The sequence below is a fragment of the Daphnia magna genome, linkage group LG7, assembly GCF_020631705.1.
Source record: "Daphnia magna isolate NIES linkage group LG7, ASM2063170v1.1, whole genome shotgun sequence".
In the NCBI taxonomy this organism is placed as follows: Eukaryota; Metazoa; Arthropoda; class Branchiopoda; order Diplostraca; family Daphniidae; genus Daphnia; species Daphnia magna.
The window spans coordinates 11,972,412-11,986,012 of NC_059188.1; the positions used below are offsets into that span (position 1 = coordinate 11,972,412).

The window sequence follows — 13,601 nt, forward strand, 5'->3', positions numbered from 1 at the left end:
ATCGATTATGTTTGTACGTCGATCGATTGATTGCAATCGAGGTTGCATCCCCGATTAGGCACCCCGATTCAACCCCGATTGAGATCGGGGTTCAAAAATTTTCACCCTGAGCCCCGAATTTCGAAACCCGATTGGCAAAATGCGCCCCGATTAGGGTCGGGGCCGATCCCTAATGCCAGTAAATGTGAAAAAACTGGGATTTTCGTTTGGCAACATAGCGCCAGGCATGGTAAGCAGACGACAACACAATACTTGAAAAAGTTTCCGAAATTCTCTGTACAAGTTCGAAATCATGGCCGGTGTTTTGTTTGAAGATATTTTCGATGTTAAAGACATTGATCCTGAAGGAAAAAAGTTTGACAGAGGTAGGAAAACTCTCTATTCAGTTTCCTACGATCTGGATTTATTCTGATATTGGTTTTTAAATGTTCTTCGATCTGATCGTGGTTTTTGACTCGTGGTTTTCAATGTCAGTGTCTTTTCCCACCTTTTTCCAATCTTATTAGCTTCCTAGGGATGGCAATTTTGTTTAGATTTGTATTATAATTATGTGCATTGCAGAAGCTTGGTTTGATGTACTGTAACATTTAGCTCCTGAGATGATTAATTCTTGCCTACCTTAGTTATGCAGTGGTACGGTAATGAGCTGGTGGTAGAGTTAGAACGATCTCTTATAGGAAAGTCTTCAACTCTAACTAAACTTGGTGCAACAAGCAGAGCAACAAGTAACTTAGAGTATCATTTTTCCTTTTACTTGATTGCTCACAACAGAAAAACAGTTTTTTAACAGCCTATAAATGTATCAGTATTTCATTATGAGCAGAGGAAAAGCAAATCTTAATATTGGGGAGATTTCCTTATTATGCTTTTGGGAAAAACTTAAAATCCTGTGTTTTTTTTCCTTAAATTTTGAAAATTGGATTGTAAATCCGATCCTGCCATCTATTGGTGAAAGACGTGACTACCGTCTACATATGGCCACTCACTCGTTAAAACTGTATGACGCAGGCACAGTTTTGTTAACCTACAGTGATTGCCCTTTTTATGCCCTTCATCCACATGTGCGTAGAAGGTAACGGCATAAAAATTTCTGCACTGAGAATGAACAATCGGATGTTGATTTTAAATGCCAAAAACAGTTGAGAAGCTGCCTGACATCCAATGACGTCAGAGAGAACCCGGACACCGGGCTCAAGGTGAAACCTTTTTAAGAACACGAGAAGTTTTGTTTCTTCAGAACTAGTCAAATTTGCTTTGATTTTTATTTATGGGTTAAAGAACATCGACATGTAACGAATCGAACGAATTAAGAAGCTACGATGGTGGCCTACGCCCATTTGCGCAATCGCCCTCCCAACAACTCTTTTTTCCAAGTTTGTTATTGTTATAGAAGAAGGAGGGTATGCCTCTCTAAGTATAACCCGATAAGGGAGAAAGGGTTTTCTCTATCGTTTTGATGAGCTATGAACTTGTATAAACCCAACCTTGTCGCTTTTGTTGCTTAATTGGATTTCGATCCATGGGGAACGCGATAGCCATTAGTTACATGAGACCTTTTGATGGTAAACAAGTAGTTATGGGCTTCATGGGTACAATGCGCCCATGTTTGTTTTGATAATAGCGACGTCGTCGACGCCGTAAGTAACCTTGACCTTTCCAGCTAACAGCCCGCTCCTTCTGCGTTTTGTGCTAGGGAAAAATCGATCGGCTGCTGGAAGCCCCCGCCCAGCCAGTCAAGATCCGACCTAAACTCTTATCGTTTTCGCCCCGCTTCACGTGTGTGTTCAACATCTTTTCCGGCATGGAAAGAAAGGGGTTTAAAATCGTGAGATCCTCTTGTCAAAAGAGATGGAAAAGAGAGAGAGAGCGACCCCGTATTTCCGTTCTGATTGACTCAATATTGACTCATAAATTCAATCCACTACATTGTCCAATTGGGAAAGCGTATCGACCGGTCGTTTTCCATTCCCGCGTTACACGTCATTTTGGGGGACTGGGTGGGTACCAGTTATTTTTTCTCTCCCTTTTTTTTTCTATATATATATATATATTTTTTTTTGGGGGCAGTCCGGCTAGTGCGGGTCAATCCCGAAACAGTCGGCAGCCATTGGTGTGCGTCATCGGTGCGTGGGTGTCTCTTTGGGTCTTCCGTTGTTGACACTTTTGCGTTGGGCCGATTGTAATAACATATCGAATTTATTCTACTCGTCTTTATTTGTGCACAAGTGGTTACCTCGTCAAGTGCACTAGTCTCGTGAAATGGCGAAAAATGGCCGACCGTGAACCTCGTCTGATGGCCAAACCCACCTGTCATTGGAATACTAGACGATTCTTTCGGAATGGGAAATTGCAGGAGGATGGAAGAGAATGAAGAAAAAAATAACACAACAACTAAATGTTACGCAAATATCACGGATGTGTTGCTAGCCGAGTGCAATGTCTTAGAGAAATTGATGGAAGGCCATCGGGGCGGAGACTTGTGTTTAAAAAAACGTTTTACGCCGTGCAAAAATGGTTACTTTGTCGCTCTTTTTTTTCCCTTTAAATATTAAATTCATACAAAAATCTTGGGCCAACGTCCTCCCGAGGTCAATAACATCATCGACGAGAACCGGAAGATCTAATTTTTGTTTTCCTTTAAAATTTTATTTGGATTATTGCTGACGATCAAATCCAACCAGAATGGGCAAGTTGCCTGTGTATGAGATAACAACACGCAACAAGGCGCTGCTGTGTGTGATGCCACCTGGATTGTCCGTTCAAGACTTTGTCCAATTTTTTCGTTTCTGGGCGACAGTGCAATCAGATATGTTTTTGTCTTTTTGCAATTTTCTTTACGTGGCCAAGACGGAAGAAGAAGAATTTATTTATTTTTTCTTTTGTGAAAGTGTCATTGATTCTAGGTTGATGGCCGATTGTTGTTGTTGTTGTTGTCGTGGTGGTGCGGGCCTGAGACGTCATTGGCCGTGTTGTGGGTGGAGTTTGAAATCGGCCAATTGGGGAAAATGAGAGAGAAGGGAACCAGAAAACCCACTGGGTTGCTGCGTTCGTGCGGGACACGTTGCACGTACACTATCCCTCCCACTTGCCACCTCCTGCCTCCTTTCACGTTCCCCATCTCGTCGACGGCGTGACGCAATCTCTCCACCAGCTCGTCCCCAAACGTCAGCAGCAGAGAGGGTGGTGGTGGTGGGAGGAGGTAGATAGAAATGGCGCCGTGGCCCCGGCGGTTACGAAAAAAAAAATATAAAAAATAAAATACAAACAAAACAAGAAAACGAGTCACGCTATGATTGCACACACACACACACCAAGCCATTTCGCCATTTTCGAACCTCTCTCTTTTTTTCTTTCTCTCTGTGTGTATGTGTTTGTGTGTGTGTGTGAGTGTGACTCAGGAGTTTTGGTTAGTCGTTGGCTGCGTGACTTTAGGTGCGGGAGTGTGCGGACAGGGTTCCTCTTTAAGTGATCACCTTTTCACGCTCCCGCTCCCGCGTAACTGTTACAACTATTAAACCACTACTTTGTCTCCGGTGTCATTAGATTTGTTTTTGCGTTGACCGAGTGTTTCATTTTTTATTTTATTTGTATTTTAATTAGTTGCCTTTTTTTACCTTCTTGATCGAGTCGGATGAAAGTCATTTTCAATTTGGTATCCAATCATTTCTAATAAATTTTTTTCTCGTATTGAGAGGGGGGATATTGACGGACCTGATAACAATTGCATTCGTGAACAGGAGGACATTTGTGGGTGGGAGGGGGGGCAGCGATTGCGCCGTGTGCCCGATTGGGAGAAGGTGGAAATGATGACGACACGAGAATGGTGGAAAGCAAGGGGGGATTCGGTGGGTGGATTGAGAAAGGGGGTCGTGAGAGATGGGAGGGGGGTTTCGACGTCGTCGTCGTTGTTGCTGGGTTTTTCGCTAAAACTGCGCAGTTGGGCAACCAACTCGAACGTTCCTGGCCCCGACGTCGACGACGCCGCATCGCTTTGATATCCACTGTGCCTCTTTTTTGTTTTCGTTGTTCAATTTTTCTTTTCGTTCAGCTACGCACGCACACACAAAAACGGCTTTATTGCATAACGAAAGAACCGAAACGATGGCCAAAGCAAAATCAACAAGAATTTGTGAAAAAGGACAGGATGACTTTCGCCTGCGGAACATGTTGGAAATTCCCAAATAATGGGTAAGTCATTTTTGGGTCTGTTGCGCAATCTTCTTTTGTTTTGGTCGGTGCGTGAATGTCCGCATCTCGGTTCCCTTTTTTGGCCAACAAGACAAAAAGGGCCACTTTGAAATATGTACTTATTCTAAATAATAATCAAGCAAGTAAAACTTAGAAAGCCTGCAGGTATTCTCAACCGGAACTGGTTCAATGTCTTTGAGGATATATCCAAGGTCAATTCGTGTTCCATTCACCGTGTTCTCTCTCTCTCTCTCTCTTTTCGCGGTGTGCGGCTGTGGTAGATTTATTTTTTTTTTATTTTTCAGTACCTTCAGATTTTGTTTTTTAGCTGTTGCAAAACAATAATAACAATACGCTAGTGGCGCACTTGCGTGTTATTGTTATTTTTCCTTTATTTTGGCCAAGGACGAGGTAAAACTGTTTGCGATGCCCAAATACTGCGCACTTGCGTCACTGCGCGCCCGCAAGATTTGAACTTTCCTTTTTGACGTTTGTTTTCTTCCCCACTTTTTCAAACCAAACTTTTTAAAATAAGAAAAAAATGCAGAGCTTTCTCTCCATTTTTTTTTGTTTCGTATGTGAAACACTCTGGAAATTGATTGGATTTTGTTTTTTTTTGTCGGAAGAAATCGCTTCCCAAGTGACATTGACCGCCATTTTAGAACGCTCCCGAAAATCTGATAAGTTTGGCTTGCCGTCTCCCTTGGCAACCAGCAAATTGCGTCAGTTTGTCTCTTTTTTTTTTCCTGTTTTTGTTATTGCGACGTTCCAAGTTCACCTGTGCCTATCTTACGTGTTGATAAACAATCGGAGACAGGTGATGCTGACAGCACGCATCCGGGATGCTTTGCTACCAATTTTTGCTGTTGGTGGATTGATCCGAATTTTATTTTTGCTCGGGCCACGTGACCTTGTTTTGATATCGTGTATGGCGTCGTTCCTGTTTCGCATCAAACACACGACGACGCCTTCCAGTTCTTTCCGAGGGATCGATACCCTCCTTTTCTGTCTACCCACTCACTCCAGTTTCTTCCCCATCCCATCAGCGCTTTCTTTTTTTTTTGTTTTTTTTTTACGTAACTGCGTTGCGAGCAAAAGATGGGAAAGATGGGAAAGGTCGAAAGGTCACGTTCGTCTTGCGCGCGCGCGCATCGCGGAAAACAAGTGCGACTCTTTCACTTTAAAAGGCCTCCCGTGACGTCACGCACGCCGCAACGGTTGATTGAATTACCTACACTTCATTTTGACTTCCCGTTTTGCCGACACCTGGTGCTCAGTATAGACAGTTTCGTGATAAGATTTCCTTTTTTTTTCCCCTCTGCCATTTCGTTAATCTCTCCTGCGCCATTCATGAAAGTAGTACCCCGACCCACTTTCCCTTCTTCCCTCATCAAGTGGTAAAAGATATCGCCCGTTTACAGTGTCCGTCTCATTAACTGACGTATAGTTTAGTTTAGTTTTTTTTTCGATAAAATTTCTCTTTCATGTTGCTGTGATTTATTTAATCGAAATTTGTTTGTCATTTTTTTGATTGACAGTGAGTCGGCTCCATTGCGAAAGTGAATCGTTTAAAATGGATTTGATTCTCGACATCAATTCGTGGCTGTTTCCAATGGATTTAGGTAAATGATGCAATTCATTTGTATCTGAATGAAATTAATTCCATTTGATATTATTAAAAAAAAAAAAAAAAAACAGGGGATAAATTCCGTTTGGTTTTGGCAACAACTTTACGCGAAGACGGATGTTCAGATGCGGGCGAATGGGCCCCGCAGGATCTCGGCATTCCATCCCGTGCCGACGCTTTCGAGTACGTCATGTTTGGCAAGGTGTATCGTATTGAAGGCGACGAAGGATCGACAGAACCGTCTTCACGATTGTGAGTTTCTCCCTTGATCCAATTTCATCGTTTTTTTGTTTGGTTTAAATTTTAAAGCACCAAGTTTACAACCGAAAAAAGGTGTGAAATTTTCCACTCCAGGACGGGGAACCACCCTGCGTTCCCCTGTTACTTGAATTATCCAGGTGAACACAGCTGGTGGTATCTCAGTCCTTGTGATTTTGGAACAAACCGTCATTTGTTGTTGTTGTTATTTTTTTTTTTTTGCGATATGGAACAGAATTTCGGGTTGTTTTCTCTTTCCCGGTAAAAGTCTGTTGCTTTCGCTTAGTTACCGCTGGCATTACGGTAAAGAGAAAGAAATTTCCGGGCGCTGTTCTGGTATCAATTTCTAAGATTGGCTTGTGACCGACATTCTTTCCCCATGAGGCGAAATGAGTATAGCGATCCATTCCAGTGAAATGGCGAAACTTTGTCCGACCACCACCCGTTCCCTGGAAACATAAATATTCCGTAGTGAAAATCAGCGCCACTGTACGGGTTTCTTAGATTCCCCGAATTGGCCTTTGACCCGCCCCCTTCCGCGAAAATTTTCTCTTCCCTATAGTTTACACAAACAAACGTACGTGATTGACAGTCTCTTGCTTGATGTGTTGTGCTGCATCCGGCATATCGTCGTCTGAATTTCAAGTTCTTTTTTTTATTATTATTATTTTTTTTTTTACGGAAATAGCGCTGGAGGGTAGATAGATCTTTGAAAAACAAAAAACGTCTTTTAAAATTTCGCAATGGGGGGAGATCCACGGCCTAGAGGCCCACATCTCTGCCCACCGACTATATAAAAGCAAGCTAGGTAGAAGAAGGTTAGGCCCATTTGAAATTCGACCTTTAACCTGGACGGTAGCTGAGAAGAGACGGTCTCTCCGGAGAAAATATCCTGCGCTAGGAGAAAGAAGATTGAAAATCCGAGCTTTTTACTTTTATTTTGAAAAAAAGATTTGCGAATCAATTGCATTTTTAAATTCGATGTTGTGTGTGAGGTTGTTTTGTTTGTTTTTCATTGTGTGCTTCGCATTGCACAATTGATTTGTTTCGCAAATGTTTGCGTCCTTATTTGATACCCACTCCGGTTTCTGTCTGGAGTCCGTACCAGCAGTGCGTTTGCCTTTAAATATTTGCCAAAGGGGGTAAATGCATTCTTCTGGTATCGTCACTCTTGTCAGTCATTACGTCGCCATTTTTTTTATTATTTGATTTTATGCGCTTTTCATTCTCCTAACCACATTTTTGTTGTTGATAGAAAGATGGAATAAATGCTTTCTTTTAAAAAAAAATGGTTATAAAAAATCGTATTCGAAAGGTGTTGCGCTACACATAAAAACCAGATAAAACTATAATCGCCCGGTTGCGATAACGAAATCGGAGAAAAGTCAGTTTCATTGGAAACACAATGTCGTTTGTAGTCGATAGCATCAGATGGTCAAGAGCAACAGTCTGTGCTTATCAGCCCACATAACTCTTGACGCAACTGTTGTTAGTAGCATTGCGTTTTCGTTGGACGTTTATAGAGTTCAACGTTCGTTGAGCTCTATTGTTTCAGAAGAGGAAAAGCATAGGGAAAAACGCAGGGAATTAACGTAAGCTTATTCCGATACGTAGAAATGCTACTATGAAAGCAATTTTAGCCATCTTTGGCCAAGTTTAGCCGAAAATTGCAAACAATGAACAGGAAAACGATTTTGCGAAATAATAATAATAAAAAAAAAAAAATGAGGATTAGAACCAATTAAAACAAATTTTTTTGGTCAGACCATCGTTGCATTTGTTTTTCGACGAAAAAACAACGTTTTACTTTCTGCGAATGTTATTAATTTTTCGTTAAGGGGAAGAGGTCGAAGAGGCCGGTGCTATTTTCGTCGACCCGTCGATTCAGTGGAAATTCCCATGGTAGTAGCCATTTGGCGACGTACGTTAAATACGCCTAGTGTACGACATGCTAGTTTCCTTCTTCTTTTTTGCCACTGCGATATGTTGAGAATATAAAAGGCTCCATCAAATTGAATCGAGATCACAGTCAAGTCTCCTCCTCTCATTAGGAAAGAGCTAGAAGTTGAACAGGTGTCTTTGGTGATAAGAGAAACTCGTCGCTAAGAAGGGAAAAAAGGTGTCCCGGCTGTTGGCAGTGTGGTTAGCTGGTTGTGAAATATTTACTTCTGACTACACAGCCACTATCCAAACTGTCCACTGTCGGTTGACGCAATATTCAACTTTGATTAATCGTAGCATTTCCCATGTTTTACCTTTATTATTTTGTTGTTGTTGTTTGTTTTTATGTTCCAAAATTGATGTCTATTAATTCGTACAGATCGGCCTACGCATCCTACGGAGGTCTGCTAATGCGGCTGCAAGGGGATGCCAACAATCTCCACGGTTTCGAAGTGGATCAGCAAATTTACCTGTTGATTAAGAAACTCGCATTTTGAAAACGTTTATAATTGAATGCAGTTACACTGCTGTGTATGCTGATGGTTGTAATACACGTGAATTTTGTAACAATGTCAGACCCGACGATTAATTCTCTTTGTTGTGATGCAATGGACTGGAAAAACTTCCGAGACTTGCGTAAGTATAATAAGGTCTTGTATTCTTTTCCGTAATAACATTTTCTCGAACACAATTTGCATTGATAAAGCAGAACTACAAGTGGGTAGAAACCAGTCATATCTAGGTTTCTTTAGATGTTTTCATTGCAATTCCTGCAAATCTTAAGCGTGACCAAGGGCTTTCAGTTTTTCTACCACGGCGTCGACATTCTCGACCTTGGCGCCCGCTTGTCGTACGGGTGGTTCTTCGACCGTGACTACTTGAATTCGGGGGCTGACGTCGACGCCTAAATCCTTAGGCGCCAGTTTTTTAATGGGCTTTTTCTTTGCTTTCTAAAAGAGAAAAGAAAACTAGCTAATAAAACCGAGGGCATCTGCAACTTTTAAAAATGTATACCATGATGTTGGGGAGAGTTGCGTAGCGAGGCTCATTCAGACGCAAGTCGGCACTGACGACAGATGGTAATTTCACCTTAATTGTCTCGAGCCCCCCGTCGATCTCACGTACCACCTGCAAGCTGCCATCCTTGGCTTCAATCTGGATAGCAAAACATGATTGACAAAACAGTCGGTGGTGGTGGACTGTTGAACATCTAAATACAACAAAAGACAACCTTGGAAGCAGAAGTAGCCTGTGGCCAATCTAGGAGAGCAGCTGTCATTTGAGCTGTTTGGTTACAGTCATCATCAATAGCCTGTCAATCAAAGGCACCATGTGTGCTTAGCAATGTCACCATTTAAAGAAAGACAAAGTGTAATGGAATCAAACCTGTTTTCCAACAATTATTAGGTCAATCTGCTCATCTTTTGCCAGTTTGGCCAACATTTTGGAGATGTGCAATGGCTGCAGTGTTTCATATTCTGCCCCTGAAACTTCGACATGAATACCCCTGTCGGCTCCCATTGCGAGAGCAGTCCTGAGTGTTTCCTGTAACATAGGAAAACCGGTCACAAAAAATCAGTTCAGGATGCAACAAGATAAGCAAGTTGGCGCCAGGCTTATGTAATGGAAAAGAAAGTTGATAAAATACCAACCTGGCATTGAGTTGGACCACAGGAGAAAGCTACAATTTCTTTGGCAATCTTCTTTTCTTTCATGCGTACAGCTTCCTCAATTGCAATCTCGTCAAACGGGTTCATAGAATGCTTCACTCCTTCGGTTATGACTCCGGATTTGTCAGGTTTGACACGGATCTGCAAAGTCGAGGTACTATTATTTTCTTACTTGTTATGGTAGCGATAGTTAAAAAATAATACCTTAACAGCATAGTCAATGACGCGTTTGCAACCGACCAAGATTCGAAGAGACATTTTTACAACAAATAGTAAGAGACAGAATATCACGAAACGGCAATAAAGTGCAGAAGACGTTGGACTAGTAAAGTCATCTAGCGGCAGAACTTTTTTGACAGCGTTGCAACATAAGGATGCATGATAACCCCGTGCTCGAATCGGGACTTCGGGAGCCCGGTAGCCGGGAGCCTGGGACTGTTGGGAGTTGGAGCCTCGGTCTCTTGATTTGTGATTGATTGATAAAGGTTGGAAGAAAATTTAGGCAAGGGTTTCAATTGCAAAGTAATAGCGTTTCTCTGCTTTTGTATTAAGTTTTATTGAAAATTCTCCAGTTATACAGACAATGCGAAATAGAGACAATGAAAGAATGGAACTGTTTTCCCTGTATAACGTTTAAAGATTCCCAAGAATATTGGTTTGAATATGTAGTAATATATTTATTTGGAAAATGCTCGCTTAAACACGTCATGTTGATACAATGGATGTGGAAAGAAAAGCTACTCAGAAGATCAAGTTTTCCTATTTATCAGGTGACAGATTCATCCATCAGGACACTTCTACTTGAAACTGTCTGGCAGGGAATGTTCTATGGAACAATGGAAATGCTTCTTATTATTCTATTTTAGTTGCTTAAGCTAAATTTCTGTAGATTTATACCCATTTGGTTATCGGTAGCGTGGGCCAAATTCAAGGTTTTCATGATTTGAATGAATTCTTCCCTGCTTTTCGTCAATCGCGGATTGTAGCGTTTTTCTTCGTACACGGTGGTGACGGTCCGACCTGAAAAGGAAAGGAGTTGCACATCGGGAAATAAGTCATTCAATGCGTCCACTTATTTTGTACCTCTGTAATCGTGACCTGGATAGAGCCGGTGTGTGTTGGGCAGTGAGAATATTTGGTTATAAATCGAGTTGTATAAAGTTTCCGGATCGCCTTGATCGAAATCAGTACGACCACATCCTCTAATTAATAAAGTGTCCCCGGTAAAGGCCACTCCTTCTTCGTGGCAGACATAAGTAACGCAACCTGTAACAACAAACATATAAGCCTTATAGATCCGCTGTGCTTAAAACAACCATGTTCGATAATTTACAGTTCGTATGTCCTGGTGTTGCTCGTACTTCTAGGTTAAGTCGGCCAATCCTTATGATATCGCCATGGCGAACTAGAACATCCGCGGTCGCTCCGCTGGCAACAGAAATGGCAGTTTTGCATAATGGAAGGTACTTCTTCAGCTTTTGAACGGTGGTCGTATGATCGGAGTGCATATGAGTACTTACTGGATATAATGAACATAGCAAGATAAAGACTGAATTTTTAAACTCAACCATTTGATTGAATTTCATACAAGCATATCTGATGTTAAGGCCCAATTCCTTGACAATTTCTAGGTCCCTGTCGATAAGCTGGATGACAGGATCAATCAGCACTGCATCTTTTGTAAATGCATCAGCAAGGAGGTAAGTGTATGTGCAACTTTCCCTATCAAATAGCTGTACAAATGTAGCAACAGAAAGCAAAATGTGTTATTAAAGACTTGATATAAAAGCAGTAACTGAAAAATTTGTTCTTGCCTGACGAAGAAAGAAATGTTCTGAATGAGGTTGCCTTTCAATGTGAGTACTGAAACTCCTGCATAATTTATTGGCAGGCAAATACTTCCCAATTGATACACTGGCCTTGGTTGTAGATGGTTTTGTTAAATTAAATGCCCAGCTGGACAAGTTGAAACAAGAAGATGTTTGCCTGCTGAGGCGTACATTCCTTACACCGAATCGGAGAGTCGTACAGAAGAGTGACATTGGAGAGGTGGTTTCGGTTACACTGCTCCAGAAGGATAGATGAACTAAATCAGAAAGTCTCTGGTCAGCTGTGGTGTTGTGTTGTTTTGTTTATAGAGAGAACGATAGCGCCAGTAATTCAAGCTGAATCGACCTTCGACAGGTCCCAGTTACCTAATACAACACTAAATCATCTTTAAACTAACGCTAATTGAAGAAAAACTCGGAATTTTACCTGAATTTTGAAAAGTCACGTAACACCCCAGATCCGAGGGTTGAATGATCTCGGTGGTCTAGGACCCTTATGTAAAAAAACCTTTTTAGGTTTAAATGGAATTTCTCGTTCGACCGCTAGATGGAGTTGTCGAGACCTTTTAGCAAGTAAGTGAACTGGTACAAAGTTGTTGAGCTGGCCATTAAAACAAAATTCTTTAATTTAAACAGAGAAGCTACGATTCTACGAGAAAACTAATAATCGAGTGAAAGACCTTCTTGCCCAAAGAAAGTCTCTTCAATGTTTTGTCAGGTTACATTTCAGATTAGCCATTTATGAACGAGACTGGTGTCGCTGTTCCACACTATCCTCGAGGAAACGATCTTGTAAAGTATATTGCCATTTTGGTTGCTGCCTCTGCCATTGTATAACTAACAAAAATAATAAAATAAAAGCAAAACTAAGACCATTTCATGCATAGTAAAGAAAAGATGCTCTTTATGTATTTGTCCTTGTGCCGGCAGTTTGTTTATTCTAGCAAAACCTCGTCGTTTTAGTCCTTCCCCAACGAAACGGAATACAACTTTTCAGCTTTTACGGAAGAATGAAAACGAGCTATATGCTGAGCCGACCATCCCTGCCGCCTTGTATGTTGAGGAACGGGTAAGGTTAATCGATGGACGACGACGATCCGGCCGGGGGACGATCAATAATTTCAGCACGAGGCTATTCACGCCGAGTGAACTCCCGATGCCCTATCTAACGGTAGGGGATCGAGAACACCGCCATGTGCATTTGCCGTGTTCTTTTTCTCCTTCGTGTCGAGGCTCAGCATATCGTGTATACTGTATCGTCTTGGCGCCATGAAGTACTATTGACGTCATCGATGGCTGGGTGAATAGCTCCGTAGTACGGAAATGAGATCTTCAAGAAGGCGATTTCGGACAGGTTCATAACTTTTAGCACGTCTCCGCCATCTTCGTAGATTCCCTTTGTGAGGATGTCGTTACGGGCTTCTGCGTCGTCTGCTTTCTTATCGATCTCAAAACGTCCACACAACGACTCGCTGAGAAATGAATGCCATTTGCATCTTAATTAGATGTTTTCGTTATGAACGTCGTTATGAATGTCAGCTTTCTTTATATCGTGGGGGCTTTTTGCATGCAGAATCGTGCTTTTTTGGAGGGTACGAAATTAAGGAGACGACGAGGATTATCGTGCCGACTGATCATGGCCGAGTATAAGAATTCCTGTTCATTTTGTACAATCGAGTTGAGGGAGCATTCCGACATTGAGGAGGCCCTTGTGATGCTCAATACTATTGATTAAGTGCTCTCTGCATGTGTAGCCTGCTAGTATTTTATGTGCTGTGTCGTCGGCACTGACAGTATTGCCTCCCTCTGTTGACAATAGACAGACACAACAGAAAACACCCGCATTCATCCACATGAAATACGATACTACCGAACACAATTGTAAACCCACCTCTTATCTTTTTTTTGTTATGAAATCTCTCAATAAACATTCTGACCATTAACTTCTTTTACTTTTTCTTTGTCCTTTTCATTTTGGATATTTGCTTGCATTTTTGTTTTTGCCCTGGAGTGGAAATCAATTTCGGTTGCCAAGGGTAACCGAGTTCCCCGAAGGCGGGCGAATGGCGCGCGCGCCAAAAAACATAA

The 13,601-nt window shown here is 41.8% G+C and overlaps 3 protein-coding genes and 1 long non-coding RNA gene across 8 annotated transcripts; 1 reads left to right on the plus strand and 3 right to left on the minus strand.

Moving 5' to 3' along the window:
* The first annotated feature begins 209 nt into the window (after positions 1–209).
* LOC116926588 (DNA-directed RNA polymerases I, II, and III subunit RPABC3) lies at positions 210–8,584 on the plus strand. 3 transcript variants are annotated; one of them, XM_032933544.2, is made up of 4 exons: positions 210–365; positions 5,727–5,810; positions 5,887–6,067; positions 8,394–8,584. In XM_032933544.2, the coding sequence occupies exons 1-4, from the start codon at positions 293–295 to the stop codon at positions 8,509–8,511; spliced, it is 456 nt and encodes a 151-aa protein (XP_032789435.1). In that variant the 5' UTR covers positions 210–292; the 3' UTR covers positions 8,512–8,584. The 3 variants fall into 3 exon arrangements, with proteins under 3 accessions (XP_032789435.1, XP_032789436.1, XP_045031793.1); XM_032933545.2 differs by lacking the exon at positions 210–365 and adding an exon at positions 3,837–4,188; XM_045175858.1 differs by lacking the exon at positions 210–365 and adding an exon at positions 4,715–4,910.
* A 67-nt stretch (positions 8,585–8,651) lies between these two features.
* LOC116926555 (electron transfer flavoprotein subunit beta) lies at positions 8,652–10,048 on the minus strand. Its single transcript, XM_032933502.2, has 6 exons — positions 9,889–10,048; positions 9,667–9,825; positions 9,401–9,559; positions 9,246–9,326; positions 9,029–9,169; positions 8,652–8,964 (listed from the first exon to the last, which is right to left on the minus strand). The coding sequence occupies exons 1-6, from the start codon at positions 9,940–9,942 to the stop codon at positions 8,794–8,796; spliced, it is 765 nt and encodes a 254-aa protein (XP_032789393.2). The 5' UTR covers positions 9,943–10,048; the 3' UTR covers positions 8,652–8,793.
* A 298-nt stretch (positions 10,049–10,346) lies between these two features.
* LOC116926549 (persulfide dioxygenase ETHE1, mitochondrial) lies at positions 10,347–12,085 on the minus strand. 3 transcript variants are annotated; one of them, XM_045175851.1, is made up of 7 exons: positions 11,941–12,085; positions 11,499–11,879; positions 11,273–11,417; positions 11,018–11,203; positions 10,768–10,950; positions 10,582–10,704; positions 10,347–10,510 (listed from the first exon to the last, which is right to left on the minus strand). In XM_045175851.1, the coding sequence occupies exons 2-7, from the start codon at positions 11,724–11,726 to the stop codon at positions 10,482–10,484; spliced, it is 894 nt and encodes a 297-aa protein (XP_045031786.1). In that variant the 5' UTR covers positions 11,727–11,879; positions 11,941–12,085; the 3' UTR covers positions 10,347–10,481. The 3 variants fall into 3 exon arrangements, with proteins under 3 accessions (XP_045031786.1, XP_032789382.1, XP_032789384.1); XM_032933491.2 differs by having other exon boundaries at positions 11,499–11,890; XM_032933493.2 differs by having other exon boundaries at positions 11,499–11,770; positions 11,941–12,060.
* Positions 12,086–13,017: 932 nt separating this feature from the next.
* LOC123474043 lies at positions 13,018–13,540 on the minus strand. The gene is made up of 2 exons (XR_006648665.1): positions 13,405–13,540; positions 13,018–13,319 (listed from the first exon to the last, which is right to left on the minus strand). It is a non-coding gene; the product is annotated as an uncharacterized LOC123474043 (long non-coding RNA).
* Between the last annotated feature and the right edge of the window lie 61 nt (positions 13,541–13,601).